The following is a 17,945-nucleotide window of genomic DNA, read 5'->3' as shown; positions in this document are numbered from 1 at the left end:
TCCTCCAGCTTCGCGTGGATTCCGGGCGTTCAGGGGTCGGCATCGCTCGCTGTTCTAAAGCCATGTCCGACCAATTATGGCACCACGCGCCTCATGCCGTCTCGTAATCCCCAGCGGCGGCCCCAGAGCCTCGCGGTAGAGGCTGTCTGTCACACTGTGCTATGGCTGGTAGCTGTCGTAAAAGAAAGCCATGTCGCCGTATCCCTATTCCCATGGCCTATCCGACGCTACGCCGAGTCGCTGCACCCTCTCCTCCCGCATCTCGTTGAGTCGCGAGCGCTAGGGAAATACCTGATGAAAAATACGAGGGCTGTGGATATGCCAGGCCGACCCGCTGCAAAAAGCACGAAACGGCGACGGCGGCCCCAACATGCATGGAGACTTGACAGGAGGAAACCTGTGCCGCTTCCGCTCGTACCGGTAATGATGAATTTTTCCATGTTCCACAGCGTGGTGGGCCGCCCGCTCGTCATAACGCATATAGCAACATCGACGTTGCAGCACGGGGGCCTGTCTTTGCCCTGATTCCCGAATAGATCTCGCCTACCCACATTGGCAGAGGCTGAGGGCGGCTCGCAATCGATAAAGTCGCTGCGCACCGGCGACCCGTAGTTTCGGATCCTGCTTTTCCTGCCCCGAGCGATGACAAGGCGCTGATCGCACTCGCTACGATGAAAATCAATCTTGTTTGCTGCCGGCCCAACGGTGGCAGATCGCCAGTGCGCTCAGCCTGCATGCACAGCATTGTTGACTGTTTACACCGACTCCAGCGTGCAGCGTGTTCGGCCTTCCTTCTGGAATGGCCAGGATCTCGCCCTCGTATAGTATACATCTTACACGTCCGTGTCACTCATGAATCGCTGCTGTTGAGATGAGTGCGCTTGCCGTCAACCGCAATAGCGCCGCGGCACATAGTCTCTATGAATTTGGTCATGGACCCCTGAGCTACAACGGAACTCTACGATATTCGACTCTCTAGTCTATATCACAGCCAGTCAAGGGTGGAAGAATGCGCCATGTGGCGGCCCTCAGGGGTGAATTGTTAGAGTTTGAGGCTAGGTAACCGTTTTCGCTCCCAGCTTCCAGTCCCGCACTGCAAATGCGCCACAGGGCTGAACATCGGGTAAAGCTCAGAATGGGACGTCTTCGCCTAAGACTAAGTGTGTGTGACATTGAATGTGATATGGGATTCGATAATGTGCATGAGAGTCATTCCTGCCGTACTTAGTGTTGGACCTGACTACATTAGGAAGTCTGCTCGCTTGAACACTGAGTGATGACTGATCCCCATCGTCGAGCTGTTTCAAGCGCATTTTTGGAAGATCTATTGTGACTGTTCCAGTTTGATGTAGTACCGGACATTCATTCCAGTCAACGCTCGTGTGTGAATTAGGTAGTGGTGTCCATTCTCAGCACCCTAGTTTGAGTACCCAGGACTGCTTAGTCATGGCTCTCTCATGTGAACCGCGGGACATTTGGTGACGCACGGATACCTGGATACGTGAGCGAACTCGCTGCAGGTACCGCTCACAAATTCACCCGCAACGTCGACCCAAGGCCCCGCGATCGCGACATTGCTACAGTCGCAAACAGCCTCGCTCTCACCCGAGCTTGTCACCGAGCCCGAACCAATGCAAGCCGCGCCCGCGCCTGATATATTTCCCACCTTCCATGTGCGCGTATAACCGATCCGTGCTATCTACCGCCGCCCCTCCACCACTGCGGCAATCGCCTCCTCCACCATGGACAGGCCTCGGAAGCGTACGTGCTCGCCATGTAGTTGACAGAGTCGTACTAATTATGTACAGGCGAATTGCGCGAACTGAATATCCGCGCCTGGGATGGTGAACAAGGTACTTGGTCTTAGAATAGTTGCACCTGCAGCCCGCGTGCTGACGATATGTCCAGACGTCTTCGCCGTGCAAGGCTCCCTCGACTCGTCTATGAAAAAGAACACGGCCTTCATCAAGCGCCTGCGAACCGCCGTAAACGCCGCCGCCCAAGCGCAGTTCCTCCAGGAAATCCGCGCCCTATCTCTCCACAAATACCTTTCCGAAATTATCTCAGCCTGCTACGAGGGCCTGTGCAGGCTCAAGACGCCCGGCGAGATTGCTGCCGGCGTGGAAATTGTCAGCGCTCTCCATCAACGCTTCGGCCCGACCGAGTTCACGGGATACATTGCCTGGTATATTGGGAGGGGCTTAGCGACGCCGGACAAGTCACACCTCAAGACGCTGGCCCCCGAAGTGCGCGAGCGGGAGGAGAAGGAGCGCCTGGCACGTCAGCGCGTACTCCTGCGAGTCGCTACCGAACTCTGGCTTGTGGGTGTTCTGCGCAGCCTGGATGACGTAGCTCGACCTGAAGAGGCGAGCAAGACCAAGGACAATGGCAAGCTCGTCGAGGGCGCCGCAAAGGCAAAGTCCCGCGCGGAGAGCGCCGACGCCGAGCCCTTTCCTCTCGAGGTGCTGAAGGACATGCTGGGTCACGACCGCGAACATGTCAACCTGCCCCTCGTCGTCATCTTCGTCAAGGCCTTCGCCTGGGATATACTGGGGTCCAAGCCTTCTTCGGCAGAGGGTCGTAAAACAGTCAATGAGGACGGCACTACAACAGCTGAAAAGAATGGAGAGACTTCTGGCGCAGAAGACGAGGACCACGACCCGCCCATCATCTCCCCCGACTTGCAACAGCGGTTCAGGAACATCCTCACCCGCTACTTCGAAGACGTCAAGACGCACCTCCTCCGCGACCAGAAACACATCCTCAGTCAGGGCCGGAAGAATGCCGAAGCATACGTCAAGTCGGGTGAGGTCTTCGAGGACCGTCAGAACAACTACGAGAAGCAGATGAAGTCCCAAGAGCGCTTGGTGACAAATGCACAGGTGCTGGCCGACGCGTTGGGTGTGGAAATGCCAGACTTGAAAGAGAAGGACAACTCCGCGAACACAGGCGATGGTGCTATTGGCCTGATCAAGGCGGGCGAATACCTGCGCGGCCAAAGCGACGGCGCTGGCATCTGGGAAGACGAGGATGAGCGCCGTTTCTACGAGAACCTGATCGACCTGAAGGACCGCGTCCCAGGTATTCTGCTAGAGGAAGTCAAGAAGAAGAAGGCAGATGGTGATGACCAGGTGGGGAAGAAAATCGAGGCCAAGGCCGAACCCATCGAGAAGGAGACACCGGACACTGCCAATGACGCAAAACCGACTGATGGAGACGACCAATCTACTGCTATCGCGAACAAGTCCGTCGGAGCACAGGTCGACGCCCTGTTGGCGCGCCTGCCGGAACTCGCAACCAAGGACGCCGTCGATCAGACTGCCATGGACTTTTGCTTCCTGAACTCCAAGGCCTCGCGCAACCGTCTGATTAAGGCTGTGCAGGAGATTCCCAAGGGCCGATCCGATCTGCTCCCCCTGTACTCTAGACTCATCGCAACCCTCGGTAAGTACATGCCAGATGTGGCCCAGGGACTGGTGTCCTACCTCGACGAAGAGTTCAGAAGCTTGCAGCGTCGGAAGTCCAAAGACTTTCTCGGACAGGTGCGAACGCAGAATGTACGCTACCTTGCAGAGTTGACCAAGTTCGGTGTCGTCCCTGAGCACGTCATCTTTCACTGTCTCAAAGTTAGCCTAGACGACTTCTCACGGATGAACATTGAGATCATCTGCAACCTCTTGGAAAACTGCGGACGCTATCTGCTTCGCAACCCCGAGACGTCTCCTCGTATGCATTCCTTCCTCGAAACTCTTCAGCGGAAGAAGGGCGCTCAGGTCATTGGCCAACAAGAGCGCATGTTGATCGAGAACGCTGTCTACTATGTGAACCCACCAGAACGCGCTGCAATCGAACAGAAAGAGCGGACGCCAATTGAGCTCTTCCTACGCAAGATCATGTACCAGGACCTGACTCGTCGCACGCTGGACAAAACCATCAAGCAGGTACGCAAGATGCACTGGGAGGAAGAGGAGATAGTCAATCTTCTCCACAAGGTCTTTGCCAAGCCGGGGAAGATCAAGTACAGCAACATCCACTTGCTAGCCGTCATGCTCGGAACAATCCACCGATTTCACCAAGACTTCGCCATCTCCGTTATTGACGACCTTCTCGAGTCCATCACATTCGGGCTAGAGTTGAACGACTTCAAGTTCAACCAACGCCGGATCTCTGAAGTCAAGTATCTCGGTGAACTTTACATCTATCGATTGGTTGACTCGCCTCTTGTTTTCGACACTCTATACAAGCTCCTAAACTACGGGTGGGAGGGCGGCTATGCACGACCTGGGGGATACAACCCGCTGGATCAGCCGGACGACTACTTCCGCATTCGTCTGGTCTGCAACCTTCTCGAAACCTGCGGCATGTACTATGACAAAGGTGCAGCGAAGAAGAAGCTTGACTTCTTCCTCACGTATCTGCAGTACTATGTCTGCATCAAGGAGGCACTGCCGATGGACGTGGAGTTCATCGTGCAAGACGCATTCAATCTCGTCAGACCACAGTGGAAGATCATCACCAACCCAGAGGAAGCTTCACGTGCCTTTGCCGAAGCCGTCAAACAGAACTACCAAACATCGTCAGCCGACAAGCCTGTTGAGCCCGACGAAGACGACCTCTCTGCATCAGACGACGAGATGGATGGCCCCGAAGACGAGGACGTCGTCTTACCTGATGGAGAAGGAGACAAGTCATCCGGTGAAGAAGACGATGAATCTGACGATGAGGAGCCTGTGAAGCAGACATCTTCAGACGAAGAGGAAGAACAGATTGTGGTAACACGGCAAGAAGACGAACGCGACCCAGAAGCCGATGCTGAGTTCGATCGCGAGCTTGCTAAGCTCATGTCGGAGAGTGCAGAATCGCGTAAGCATGACCGAAAGCCTGTGTTCGACGTACCGCTACCCATGCGCCGTGCTCGAGAGGCTCCGGTCAATGCTGAAGACGTTGGAAACGAAGTGCCCATTCCGGAGGCTCCGGTTCCTTCGCAGACGATGAAATTCTCCCTGCTCAGCAAGCGTGGCAACAGAACGCAGACCCGATCCATTGACCTCCCTTCAGATTCGACCTTTGCTGTCGCTATGCGTAACAAACAGCAAGCAGACACAGAAGAACGACAGCGAATCAAGAGCCTCGTCCTGAACTACAACGAAGCTCGCGACGATGCTGACGACACGACTGGTGATGCGCCTTTTCATTACACCCTTCAACCTAATACCAACAGAATTCGTATTGACTCCCCTCAAGGTCTGGACAAGACTCCGAACCCGTATGCGCAGCCGCGCCTCGACAAAGCTGGCGCAAATCGCAGCAATCAGCGTGCAAGGAAGCTACAGCTGTCAGATGTCAATTGGTATGACTCCCAATCCTCTCTTCGGCAGAGTCGCCCTGGAACTGGTGCAACGTCTGCTTCAACGCCTAGGCCGCTTCCGGTGTTCGCATCGAAGCGTTGAGACGAAGCGCGAGTCCAGGCTTCTCGCAAGCGTTCAAATGCTTGCAGTCGACATTGATCTTTGGCGTTACTTTCGAAGCGCTCTTCATCATCACGAGGCTAACCGCGAGGCCCTGTGTGGGCGACTGATTGTTTAGGACATGATTTCTGTCTACGATGCTGCAGCTAGCATCCACTATGAACGCCGCAAAAGCTCCCTATGCTTACCATTGCCATTCCTGCAGAGCATGCCATTCGCGGTATGTATCACCTAAGGACAAGCAACCGTTCCGGTATCGAGACTTCGTGCTCCAAGCGAAGAGAAGGCTTTCGCCAGTGAGAAACATCCTACTTTGCGCAAGAGCGTCCCCGAGGCAGGTGAGTATGCTACGCAGACGTATGGACATTGCGACATGGTGTTTGCAACAAGCGATGCTTGAGCCGGACGATGAGCGATGACGGATTTGCGTCTACCAACGCGTTATCAAATGACATGCGCCGTCTTGCCGACGCCATATGAAGGGGAAGGAACGCGATGGCTCTGGGTAGCAGACGTGAGCGTATTACTGGCAGTGTATTGCTTCCCAAAACAACGTTCATCTTTAGAAATTGAAATTGTCGTTACCTCCGATCTGTGTTTGCCCCATTGAGGTTTGCGGCCTGGTATTCCATCTGCACATTCATCTCCGCTTGCCTGCATTGACTGGGCAGTGTGCCGGATTGCCGCGTGCATGCAGCCAGATAGCGAGATAACAGTGAACAAGTGACGACGTCCAAGGCCTAGGCACGCGCTACCAGGGCGGCGCGCTCGCGCTAGTGAAGCGCGTACCTTGCAGAAACATGTACGTCACGAGAAAACAGAAAGTCAAAACCGCGCGCATGCCCCAATTAAATCCCCATCCCAGGTCATTTCGACCTGAATCATATTCCCGACGCGACAATACCTTAGAACGGCTTTTATAGCAAGACTAATGTCTAATATGCTGTCCCTCGCGCTCGCGTTCGCAGGCTCAGCCTCGGCTCTGACCTTGCCGACCTTCCTCCAAAGCCAGGGTCAAGCTCAATCACCACTCCAGCCTCTGGACCACTCGCAGAACTACCAGTTTGATCCCCTGCTGCATCTCCCAGGTATCTCGCCATACTTTGACGCAGTCGGTCCGTACCATCCTCCCCATGTCGCGGGAATAGCACATATACTAACTCCATCCAGGCTTTGGTCTCGAGCACAAACCTCCCGTCGGCTGCAATGTCACGGCCGCATCGTACATCATCCGCCACGGCGCCATCTACTCCAACGACGACGAATACGAAGAATACATCAAGCCTTTCCTGTGGAAGCTCGAGACACACCGCAATGGATGGACCGGCCCACTATCCTTCATGGAAAAGTGGCAGTCCCCAATCTTGGAAGATAGATTGGAGGAACTGACACCCTCCGGCGCTGTCGACGCAGAAGCAGTAGGCAAGCACCTCCTGCAACGCTACCACCACCTCGTGCCCGACACGACCCGCATCCTCGCGGACAAAAAGAGCAGGACCTACGACACCGCCGCCAACTTCGTCAAAGCCTTCCCCCAAGCCTCCGACATCGAGATAGTACGCATAACCGAGAACACAAACGGCAGCATGGAGTCCCTCATCCCCCACAAATCCTGCAAGAACTTCTCCAAGAAACCCGGGTCTAAGCAGCAAAAGAAAGTCGTCGACCTCTACGGCGCGTCCGTCGCCCACCGCCTCTCCCCTTACACACCCTTCAAACTTACGCCTAGCGACGTCGTCGGCTTCCAGATGCTGTGCGGCTACGAATCCGCCATCAAGGGCGAGCGCAGCCCCATCTGCGCGCTGTTTACAGACTCGGAGTGGATGGCGTATGAGTACGCGTGGGATCTGAAATACGCGTACATGGTCGGTCCGCTGAACCCGCTGAGTCCTTACCTCGGTTTCCCGTGGTTACAAGCCCAGTCTGAGCTCTTTGCGCATATCGAGAAGCACGACACGCCGGGTGACGGCTGGCCAGATAAACAGCGTTTCTTCCTCGGTTTCACACACAGAGAAGTCCCACCTTTTATCGCCACGGCGCTCGGTCTTTTCAACTCCTCTTCCGATGCCGCGGAACAGTTCCCTACTGACCACATCAACTGGACGCGCGCGTGGAAGATGAGCGACCTCATCCCTTTCTTGGGGCATGTTGGTATGGAGAAGATGATTTGTGAGAGGGGTGGTGTGCATGGTGATGAGCCGGGCACGTATGTTAGGTTCATTGCGAATTCGGCGCCGAGACCCATTCCGGATTGCCAGGATGGGCCCGGTGCGAGCTGCGAGTTTAAGTCGTTTAAGAAGCTTATTGGGAAGGGGGCGAAGGCGCATAAGGACTTTCACAAGGTTTGTGATGTGAAGGATTGTCAGGATGCTAGTTGTATGGAAGGGGAGGAGTAGATCAGTGGTGAGGTGGAGTGATTTGTAGTTGTATATATACTTAGCGAATGCATTACACAACAGAACGCACCACCTCTCCAACACCAAGATTGAAGCCTCTCGCAGAACACTCTTGCATGTAGCGATGGTTAAGCAAGTTTTTGTGTGCAGACATCATCTCACGTATCCTCTAGCTGATCAGTGGCACATGCCCGACGCACTACATGACAAATTCACACAGAACTGAAACCATGCAAGTTCTTGTCCAAAGTTACAGCTACGCTATGCTACTTATACATATACACCAACAAATGCAAAAATGCCATGATGCCGCTCGAAAATCGATATAACCTTCCCCATATGCAAGGAGACGACACATGTAGCTTAAACATGGCCAAGACCCATCCTCCGCTCTCATGCCCTTGCCCGAAATGCTTTCCTTCCTATGTGTGTTTGTGTGTCTTCACCGAAAACGCTTCCCTTCATGTGTGTATCTGTACAATAGCGACATGTTTGTTCCTGAAATGTAATGTACAGCTCGAGTGCCATGTTCCGTAAACGATCGTAGTCGGTCGTATAGCTGCAATGTACGTAGAGGAAGAGGCTCGAAGCGATCTTTTGAGGGCGTTCGCGCTCGTGGTGACTCGTCAATCGTAAACGTGATTGTGATCGTACTCGCTGTCGTGAGAGGGCGTCTCGGGTCAACAATCGCTGTTGAGCTTGTGCTTCGGCCAGTCATAACCGGTTTGATCCCATAACTGCTTTGCGTTAGTTGTGTGCTTGTATGATAAGCAAGGCAGGATTATGTACTGTATAGTTAGGGTTTTGGTAAGCTTTCGGATGCTTCTTGATGTATTCTGTAGTCTCGAAGCCCGGGGGATCGCACGTAACCATCTCCTCGCCTTTCTTCTGATACCACCGCACGTAGTCGAATCGCATGGTGGCAGGAAAGACCAGGTTCTTCCAGTCGATCCAGGTCCAGGAGTTACTGATGCCAAGGTTGAGAATGAGTGACAGGGGTTCTTCTGCGATTTGTCGAGCTTGGATGTTGCCGTTGGGTCCTACAGAACGGCCGTCCATGATGAACATGGTCTGGTCACCAACCTTCCAGGAGATGTATGCGTCCTTGCCTTCTCCGGGAGCATATTCGAAAGAGTATCGCTGATACTGCTTGTTGTCGAACCAGTCCCTGTTTAGTATTGTGCTGGCAGAGATGGCCTCTTGGAAGGCACCGCCGGCGTAGGTGTTGAGCCCACTGTAACGAAGGTCTGGGAACGCCGTGAAGTTGTAATTCGGATGGTACCAGATGTCGAAGGGGGCAACCTGGAAGCTCTGTGTTGCTATTGGCAGACCTGCTGGACCTGGGTATCCTGATGTGGCACCCACCTCGATGACGTCAATTTCTGGTGCTCCCCTTCCTTTACCTGGCGATGGGTGGTCTTCACCCGGGCAGGTGCATGAGTTGAGTCGTTGTCCAGGTAGGTGAGATAAGCCGTCAGGACTAGACTGATTAGGCGTGATACCAGCATCGCAAGCTTGGTAGGTGTAGGGCCACAGCCCGTCGGTTGTACTGAGATAGCCTGGGCGACCGAGATTGCCCATTGTCCAGGCGCCAGGCCAGAGTCCCTGTACACCGGCTGGTCCTGGTAGCGACACTGAAACTTCGAAGATACCGCCCTTGAAGCACAGCTGGTTCCAACTGTTCAGCATACCGGATCGGAACTTGAGACCATGGTTGAAGAATTCTTCCAGGCGCAGCTGAAGCGTGCCATCTTTGGTAGTGACAGCATCTGGATCATACCATTCAACGTCCTGAGTCGCGCCATACCAGACGTTGGGTGCAAAGAAGTAAGGGTCGTCTCCTTCATAGAACGTGCGGCCATTGTCATTAAACTCATCGCTGAAGACGAGCACATACTCATCGCCAAACTCTCCGGCCCTTGTCTTGACAGAGTCAGGTGTGTCGGGGTCGATCAAGCCTGTCCGTATGTTCTCCAGGAGTGGATACCTTTTGTTGTTGACTATAGCCCAGATTTGAGGCCTCCAGGGATTGGGAAACATGCTCAGTGGCATACCGTAGGCTGAGTTATAGTCGATGACGCCTACCGCAGAGAGTACTGGAAGGCCGATGAAAATGAATAAGAGTCCTGATATCATGAAGGCTAGGCCAATAGTGGAAACGATGCTGTCTCTTGTAAAGTGATCGCGTATCCTCGGTTTGAACTTGATGTCATCGTCGTCGCGAGGCATGTGCATTTCATCGTCCGCTTCCTCTAAGTCGCAAACCAGTGGCCAGGACAGTATTCCTTTCTCCTCGTACGGCGCCGTTAACCTGTCGTCGATGAAAGACACATTCTTCTTGTCATCGTACAGCTCAATGACGCTATCGTTGAGGCCCGTCACAGACGCATTGGGGGTAAGGAACGGGTTGATTGGTGGAATGCCAGGCGGCGGAGTGGTTGTGCGCGAGCGGGCGGCCAGTCTGGCATAAGACTGTCGTTCTGATAAAGAGGTCCTCCGACTACGGCTATGGCTACTGGCGGAATCTGAGAAGGGGTTGAAGTAGCGAGTATAGTCGGTTCCTAAGTCTTGTAATGTGAGTGGGGTGCCTGGAGAGCGGGCTCCATGACCTGTCAGGTCTGTTGTACTCCGCGCTTTTGGTGTCCTCAAGTGAGGCCGGGGCGGAATGCGCAAATGAAGACGGCCTGTACTGGTGCGCGGCCGATGCTTCGTTGACTGGGTATCATCGCTTGACTGCGGCTCGTGCCCGTCTGAGCTTCCATCGCTCGCTGATCTGGAGTTTGCGAGCGGCGAAGGGACGATGGGCGCAAAGGGCAACGGCGAGGATTCGCGCTCTGCCGTTGGCGGGATGCCGAAGTCGAAGCCATGGTCAGAAGCTGGGCTCTGACTGCCGCTCGGCTGGCCAATCAGCGGCTCTTCGGCTGCCCCTGCTGGCTCGGATGCTCCTTCTGTGCTGGTGTCGCGGGGAGACGCAGCTTCCCTCTCGACAGTTGAACTCGACGACGACGATCGCCTGAGCTGCTCGTCTCGCTTTTGAGGTGATTCCGAGTACTCGGACGACGTGGACGAGGCGACTCTTCGTATGGACGCCATGGCGATTAGCGACCGATTGGCGTTCGCGCCGGCCTTTTGCCCCACAGCGCGCGCTATGTCGTGCAGCTCACGCCAATTGTGATGCTGCGTGTAGTAGCTTTGTCGACAGAATGCTCGGATATATCTTGAGTATGAAAAGAGACAGTGGGAAGTAGCGGGAGACGAGGGTCTGCGAACGTGTTGTGCCTGACGTCGCGAGGCAAGGTGCTGGTCGGAGAGCTTTGACGCGGTGGGACGTGGGAGGGTCGGGGTGGATATGGCACCTGTATGTGAGCAACACAGAAAGCGGGGAGGCTCGCAGAAGACAAGAGCTGCGTATGCGAGTGAATAAACTTCCAAAAGGCGCGTAGTAGCGACAGTGAGTAGCGATGTTGGCCTGGCAAGCGCGGTGATTGTTTGAGCGGGAGAACTGGTCTGATAGTAGCATTGATGGTGAAGGCGAGTTGCCCACGACGCGGCCAATCACAGCTTCCCAATTAGGGTTCACCAAACAACAGGAGCGGTTCCGAAGACGGGCAGGAGCGGTTGCCTGCACCTGCGCCTGTGCTGCGTCGCGCTTCGGACTCTCCTCATGCTTTCACCACAGCCGAACGGTTACTGGCACAACACGACTCGACAGGTACCCTCACCACTGTGGCCGGAGTCGTCTCCCATCTTCATGATGTATGTGATGTTGTCGCCTCGCAGGCCGCCCCTTCTTCCGATTGCTCGAACCGTGGAAAGCACGATGGGCTCAACGACGCACGCGCTTACCTCATGATGGCCCTGATCCACTGTCTCCCATGCAGACAGCATCGGCGAGGCCAATGGATGTTACACAACAACAGCGTGCTGGAACATGTAGCACGAGGATACCGTTACGTGTCAATTCCCATGAGTCGCGAGTATGTCAAGTCCATATCTAGCACGACACTTCCCTAACCTCTCACAAAGGCGCTCTTTCTATCGTGAACAATATCGGCACGTCCGTTCCAACCCTCACATCGTTGGCTTTGACGTGATTGCTCGTACTGAGCTGACCGCCGTTCATCTGCGTAGGCCACTCCTTGACATCCCACTCCAGACCTTCGGTAGAGATGATCGCCGGTCCGTATATAGGAAGAAACCCTACGTTCTCGGTAAAGACACCATCTTCCTGTAGCCCTCTCAGCAGAGTCTCCCTACTCCGAAGTATGAAGCTCAGGCTGCACTCGGAGAACAGCCATAGGCGAAGGTCGGCATGTCGATTCTCTTCTCTGTATATCTCGTTCAGGAGTCCAAGGCCCTGATCAACCCTCCCACCGAGGGTACCAAGGACTATCACATCCCGAACCGTTGAGGAAGTAAGACGCGACGAGATTTTCTTCATGCATTTCCCAAAGTCTGTGCTGTATTGGTCACCATCGCGTAGCACAGGAACACCTCGTGCTTCGTAGTAGTCACGCACACCATCGCGTAACGAGTCCAAGTCTCCATGAATCATGTCGGGTAGCTATGCCTGTCAGCGACCTGTGTTGACGCTATATATCACATACTTACTCACGTATTGTTCGCGTTGCGCTATCAAGTCACCTTTCAGCATGTCGTAAAGTCTATTCGCCCCACCATCGGCACATATGCGGTACCCAGTGTGCTTCCAAAGGCGTGAAAAGGCAGTGAAGTGGGCTATTGGCTGATTCAAAATGAGAAGATCGGGAGGATTTGGTGTCTTCTCCGGATGGGCGCTTTCCGCAAGAAACTTCGCAGGGTACAGTTCGCTGTCTTCACGTTGCGCCATATTTCTAACTTTCTCTAGGGTATCCAAAAAATGAGTGTGGTGATATAGATAATGATGCAGTCAATGCGACTGTCGAAAACGGTTCAGATCGAGAATTCCGGATGACGTGCGCGATGAAGCGGCAAGTGCGATGCAGATATGGCGAACGCACTAAGCCATAGAAGGACTAGCTCACACCTCCCGCGTCTCTTTCCCCACGGATCACTGATACGCAGATATGCGTGCCTACCACGGTTTCAACCTTTATTTATAACACTTCGCATGTACAGTTCCTTCCTCATGATGTATGAGGTTCCCCTCCCGGCTCCTCGATGCTTGCTCTCGGGTTTATTCTCATGCAGGGCGGAGTGGGAAGGTTGAAGGTTTTCGTTGCCAAGTTGATCTACGTATCCTGGGATGCCAAAGGAGTAAGTCTGTATGCAGGTTTTGTGATGCCAAGTGGCGGCCTGATGAGGCCAGCGCTCGTTTGATATACCTAGGTATACATCACCCTGGTCAGACCTCGGGAATCCCGCAAGCTTTCTGGTCGCACGTATACCCACCTATCGTACGTGCTTTAGTCTCACATCGCCAACCCGTCTTTCGCGCTTGCACTCGCAAATTACCTGACGCTACGACCTTCACCGCCACCATGCCACCATCGGTCCAGAAGTTTCTAGACAGTCTTAAGGGACATCCCGTGACCGTGCCCTTCGTCGACGTTCCGAATGACATGGTTTATTGGGGCTTCACTATCTACCGGACATACTACGGCCCTGGATCGGATCAGCGGTGGAGCGAATTGCTCCAGCGAATGACTACTGAAACTAAGCTCGACCTCGAGAGCCAAGACGGGGCTGAAGACGACACGACTAGCACTGCAAAGGCTTGGTCTCTATTCAAATTCGACGCTCGATCAGACTCTACAGTGTTAGATGGCTTGACGCTGGAGCAGGTTCGACAGCTGTACGTGGAGGGAGTTGGAGGCCGGCCGATGAACGCAGACGACAACCCGTTTCGAGTCTTCTTCTTGGCTGACGCTGAGGCGCTAGTGGGCTCCGATTTTGATAGTGCTCTGATCAAGGTCGTGGCAGCAGAGTACGATGCCGCTGCTTGTGTACCTGTGAACTGGAAATTTGGTCCGCAGCGTTATTTTGGATGGATGAGGATGCCAGTGCGGTGTGTACTGGCTCTATGGTTCACGCTAGAGCATAAGTTCCTTCAAGAAATTGTCGATTCCACTGCCGGTGGTCCGGGCGCATTATGGGACAGCCCGCTGTGATGAGGCGGAAGAATACAGGGCTACACATTCATAGGGAGGAATCAGTTCGGAAACAATTCAAAATCGACTGTATGCTAGTATTTCACGATGTTATATTCTGCAATACAATGACTATGTCAAGATTCTGTCTTGGTGTTGGCATTCCTACTTGGTACGTTGAGAAGGACAAACGTGACGATATTCACATTCCCGCAGCAGTCATGCGACCGCCTAGAGCATCAGCTGTTGACACACGAATAAGTCAGCTTTCGTGCAGGAAGATCGACAACAACTCGCCATCAAGACAGTAAGGCTGACTCCACTTACATTGGTTTTCACATGATGGATCTCTTCGGACAGCAACACAAAATACGACCGATTCCCTTTGTTTCCAATACATTCCATGACGCGAGCGTACGTATGCTGAAAATAGGGGTCCGTGGAAGAGCCAGCGTCTCCTGGTAGGGGCGGTGCACCTAGTGGGACGGGTGCTGTCGATTGATACGTGATAGCGACTACGGCCCACGAAGATTTATGGATGGTTTGATGAGGCTTCCAAATAGAAGACCTTAGCATGACGCACGCGTTTCAAGCTTCGTCGTTTCAATATAACTACACTCGAGGTCGATGGCCAAAGCGAAGCAGGTCTCAAACACAAGCTCTGCTTACGCACAACGGCCCCACGTTAGTAAACCTCGGCCTATGTTTCGGACCTGCGTTAGATTGTCGTTCGTGATGGTTGTTACTATCAACACATCTATATCCGTAACTATACTTCATGGTCGTATTCTGGCCTTGATAGATTGTCGGATGTCGATCGTTCCGTATCTATCTATCTTTACGCATAGCAACGCTGACGATGCCTTGCTAAAGATGGAGCGAGGGAGAGGCACTGGCCACCAAAGCCGCGGATGCGAAGGGGTCGCTGTGCGATTCTGGGAATGCTTTGTTTCAAGGAAGGGTCTATACCTAAGTACAAGTCAGTCGGACATGCGCTTGAGCTCGTGACCTCGAGCACGCACCACGCAAATTGACTTCATGAGCCTTTACGAGCTCTCACGACGATGTAAATTTCAATCAGATACGATCGCGAGTCTAGCAATTGAGAGTGTGTATGGATAAGTTGTTTCTCGATGGCTCTTGCCTGCCTGGCGAGGGAGGCTTTCAAGATTAAGGCCATAGATGGCGGCGGACCGTGCGCCGCTCGGAAATGACGTCTGGCGCAATGCCCACCAACCTCTCGGCCACCGCCATCATCTGTGGGATGAAGCACCCACGTCCCGTATAACATATACATCGTCGCCGATATCGCACTTCCACCCAAGAGCGTAGCTTGCGGAAGCTTTCGACACTAAGCATCGTCAGCCCGCCATGTCCCCGCTCTTCCACCTGAGCAGCTGCGGAACAGGGGTCCCACTGTCTAACTTCACCACCAGACGCCACTCCCCAGAGTCCGTCCACATCATCACCATGAATCTACAACAATAGCCTTGTGCCAGGGACTACAGCGCCTCATCACCGGTGACCCGGACCCGGTCTGGAACCACCCTCTGGGTGCAGACCACATCAAGACCCCGTGGTATCTGGATGATCATGTCATCAACGAAATCCTTGATACTCTACCGAAAGCATTCAATGGTATACAGAAACTTCTTCTGCTGACACCTAGAGCTCGTCTCTGCAAACCAAATCTACTTGGAACCTTAAGACGTCAAGTCGCACTTGCATGTCGCTCGAACTGAGGTACGCAACCAGCCAAGCAATGGCACTGGTGAGGCTTCAGCCACACCACGATTCGTGTGCGACCTGTCATCATGGACATACCGAATTCCACCAGCGCGGGTCCTGTCAGCGCGCAGGACACCCCTTGTCATCATCCACGCGCTCAGGCGCATTCTACCATGAACGTGCATTCAGCATACGGGCATGGTGGCGTACCATGCTAACTATCCTCAGCAGCGGCATTTCGTCAGCTCATACACGATGCCTTGACTTGGCTTCCAGCCCTGCGAAGGCGCCTCATCGGTGCTAGAACAATACCTTGCTATGTAGGTCCCTACACGGAAGACATGTATCTCGGCCCTAAACTTAGCATCATGCAAGCTTGATGCCGTATATGATCAGCCGTTGGACGGAACTATCGGTTCTGGTCAAGCTCAAGTCTGCTCGGAATAAACGAGTATATCACGGCTCAATCCCTAACACTTCGACCAAGCACTCGCTTTTGTCCAGAGAGGCTCGACATTATCTGATGCAACGGTCATTGCCTGACTGCAGTCGACTCTCAAGACACGGTGGTTCTACAGCCAGCTTGGAACAACACGCATTGATTCGTATCACTTGTTAAGCCAAACATACGATCGCAATGGATGAGACGACCATTCATACTCCACGAGACCTGTCGGATCACTTTACTACGCAAGCAGTTCAGCACAACCCATATGCTAGAATGCCATCGAAAAGAGCAATCGCGTGCGTGACATGCGCTAAGGCAAAGTCGAAGTGTAACAAAGCTGTATGTACCAAGGCACATCTTGTATAGTCCAAGTTCCTGCGCTGACACTACATAGCTACCTTCATGCTCTCGGTGCATCACCAAGGGTATCGCATGCGAACCAAGATCCACTCGCCGTACTTCAGATAGCAACCACCGATCAAGCGTCAAGAAACCATCTAGACCACCGAAAAGGCAATTCTCGGCCAGTGTGATATCACGCCTCGATTCATATATTCCCTCGGCGAGCTTGCATTCTCAAGAATTTCGAGGCTCATACGCCGCAGCATACATCGATACCGAAACCACCGCGAAAGCCAGCCGTCAAAACCCAGGGCTTTCTGGCTATCCAATGCTCACTCCGCTTTCACCAAGAGATTCGCAAACCCTCAACGGCAGTTACGCTTATATAGATACTTCTGAACAGGATCCGGATTTCTTCACTCAGTCTGTGAGTGCAAACAGCTATCTTAACCTGGGCACTATGTCACCGCAAACACCAAGCCCGATACATCCTTATCAGCCCGTATCCGTGGTGCACGAGGCTGATCTCTGCTTGTATCCACGATTATGGTCCAATGAAGTATCGATGCCTATCGAATGTGGGTTTGACTTCAATGTCAATGATGTTCTACCACAAACTTGGGCTGCGCCACACGTCACAACCGAAGTTTCAATCGCGCAGACACCCTGGGGTTTGTCTGATTTCTTAGACGCATCCCAACAAACCCTAGTTGAGCCAGTATCACACGCTGCCGGAATCGCTTCCCCATTCCAGTACCAGTTCAGAGATACATCGAGTCCATATCATCCTGACTGGACCTTCTACGAACATGTTGTCCCCGACCTGAACGTTGCCACTTCGGCAACGTCCATTCATGACTTCAATTTTGCAACAAGTCGTCCGCCAATCTGTGAAGCTTCTTTGATATCGTAGCGGTACTGGCGGTTCTCGGCTGAGCCCGCTTGGCGACGCGCATCTAAGGTACATTGGCACCTGTTATATGTAGACTGCGCAATACACGGCGCTCCTGTTCACAGCGTTCGACATTTCCAACCAAACTTCTCCCTTTGTGCTATGCGGCTCTCAAAGATCTTTGCACTCCAAACAGTGGATGACTCCCGAAGCCTACGAACAAGGTTTCCATACTAAAGTCCGCCTCTCCCACGTCTGACCAACGTCTCCATTGATAATACGGCTATGCGATGCAGCGACGGTACATCAGAACTCTGTTCGAAAACTCCGCATTCGTCAAAAGGCGTGCTGCTGCAGTCTCCTCGGGGTTCCTGCATATGCACTGCTCCAAGCAAGATAGCCAACCCGCCGCGCTCCGACGTGTAGTCGCCTACTCCTGCCGTTTGAGCGGCTCAAACGGCTAAAGTCATCCTTCGCATGGTATTGGTTCTTACACCTTCGCTCACCACCGCCTCAGTGAGCCAAAGCAAACTTGTGCCTTATAGCAAGCCTACTATGACAACGCTACTGCCCACTATTCCC

The 17,945-nt window shown here is 53.5% G+C and overlaps 4 protein-coding genes across 4 annotated transcripts; 3 read left to right on the top strand and 1 right to left on the bottom strand.

Annotated features, from left to right (window-relative positions):
* Nucleotides 1-1,742: 1,742 nt before the first annotated feature.
* Nucleotides 1,743-5,450, top strand: J4E83_010686 (uncharacterized protein; the record flags this gene model as incomplete). Its single annotated transcript, XM_049337566.1, has 3 exons — nt 1,743-1,761; nt 1,809-1,853; nt 1,909-5,450. The coding sequence occupies 3 exons, from the start codon at nt 1,743-1,745 to the stop codon at nt 5,448-5,450; spliced, it is 3,606 nt and encodes a 1,201-aa protein (XP_049183325.1).
* A 958-nt stretch (nt 5,451-6,408) lies between these two features.
* J4E83_010685 (uncharacterized protein) lies at nt 6,409-7,864 on the top strand (the record flags this gene model as incomplete). The annotated part of the gene is made up of 2 exons (XM_049337565.1): nt 6,409-6,583; nt 6,639-7,864. The coding sequence occupies 2 exons, from the start codon at nt 6,409-6,411 to the stop codon at nt 7,862-7,864; spliced, it is 1,401 nt and encodes a 466-aa protein (XP_049183324.1).
* Nucleotides 7,865-11,882: 4,018 nt separating this feature from the next.
* On the bottom strand, nt 11,883-12,419 carry J4E83_010684 (uncharacterized protein; the record flags this gene model as incomplete). The annotated part of the gene is made up of 1 exon (XM_049337564.1): nt 11,883-12,419. One exon carries the CDS (start codon nt 12,417-12,419, stop codon nt 11,883-11,885), a length of 537 nt encoding a protein of 178 aa, XP_049183323.1.
* A 925-nt stretch (nt 12,420-13,344) lies between these two features.
* On the top strand, nt 13,345-13,974 carry J4E83_010683 (uncharacterized protein; the record flags this gene model as incomplete). The annotated part of the gene is made up of 1 exon (XM_049337563.1): nt 13,345-13,974. One exon carries the CDS (start codon nt 13,345-13,347, stop codon nt 13,972-13,974), a length of 630 nt encoding a protein of 209 aa, XP_049183322.1.
* Nucleotides 13,975-17,945: the final 3,971 nt, after the last annotated feature.

This window comes from Alternaria metachromatica, assembly GCF_023757995.1.
Source record: "Alternaria metachromatica strain BMP 0045 chromosome Unknown scaffold_49, whole genome shotgun sequence".
NCBI classification, from domain to species: Eukaryota; Fungi; Ascomycota; class Dothideomycetes; order Pleosporales; family Pleosporaceae; genus Alternaria; species Alternaria metachromatica.
This window is presented reverse-complemented; position numbering and strand designations above follow the sequence as displayed.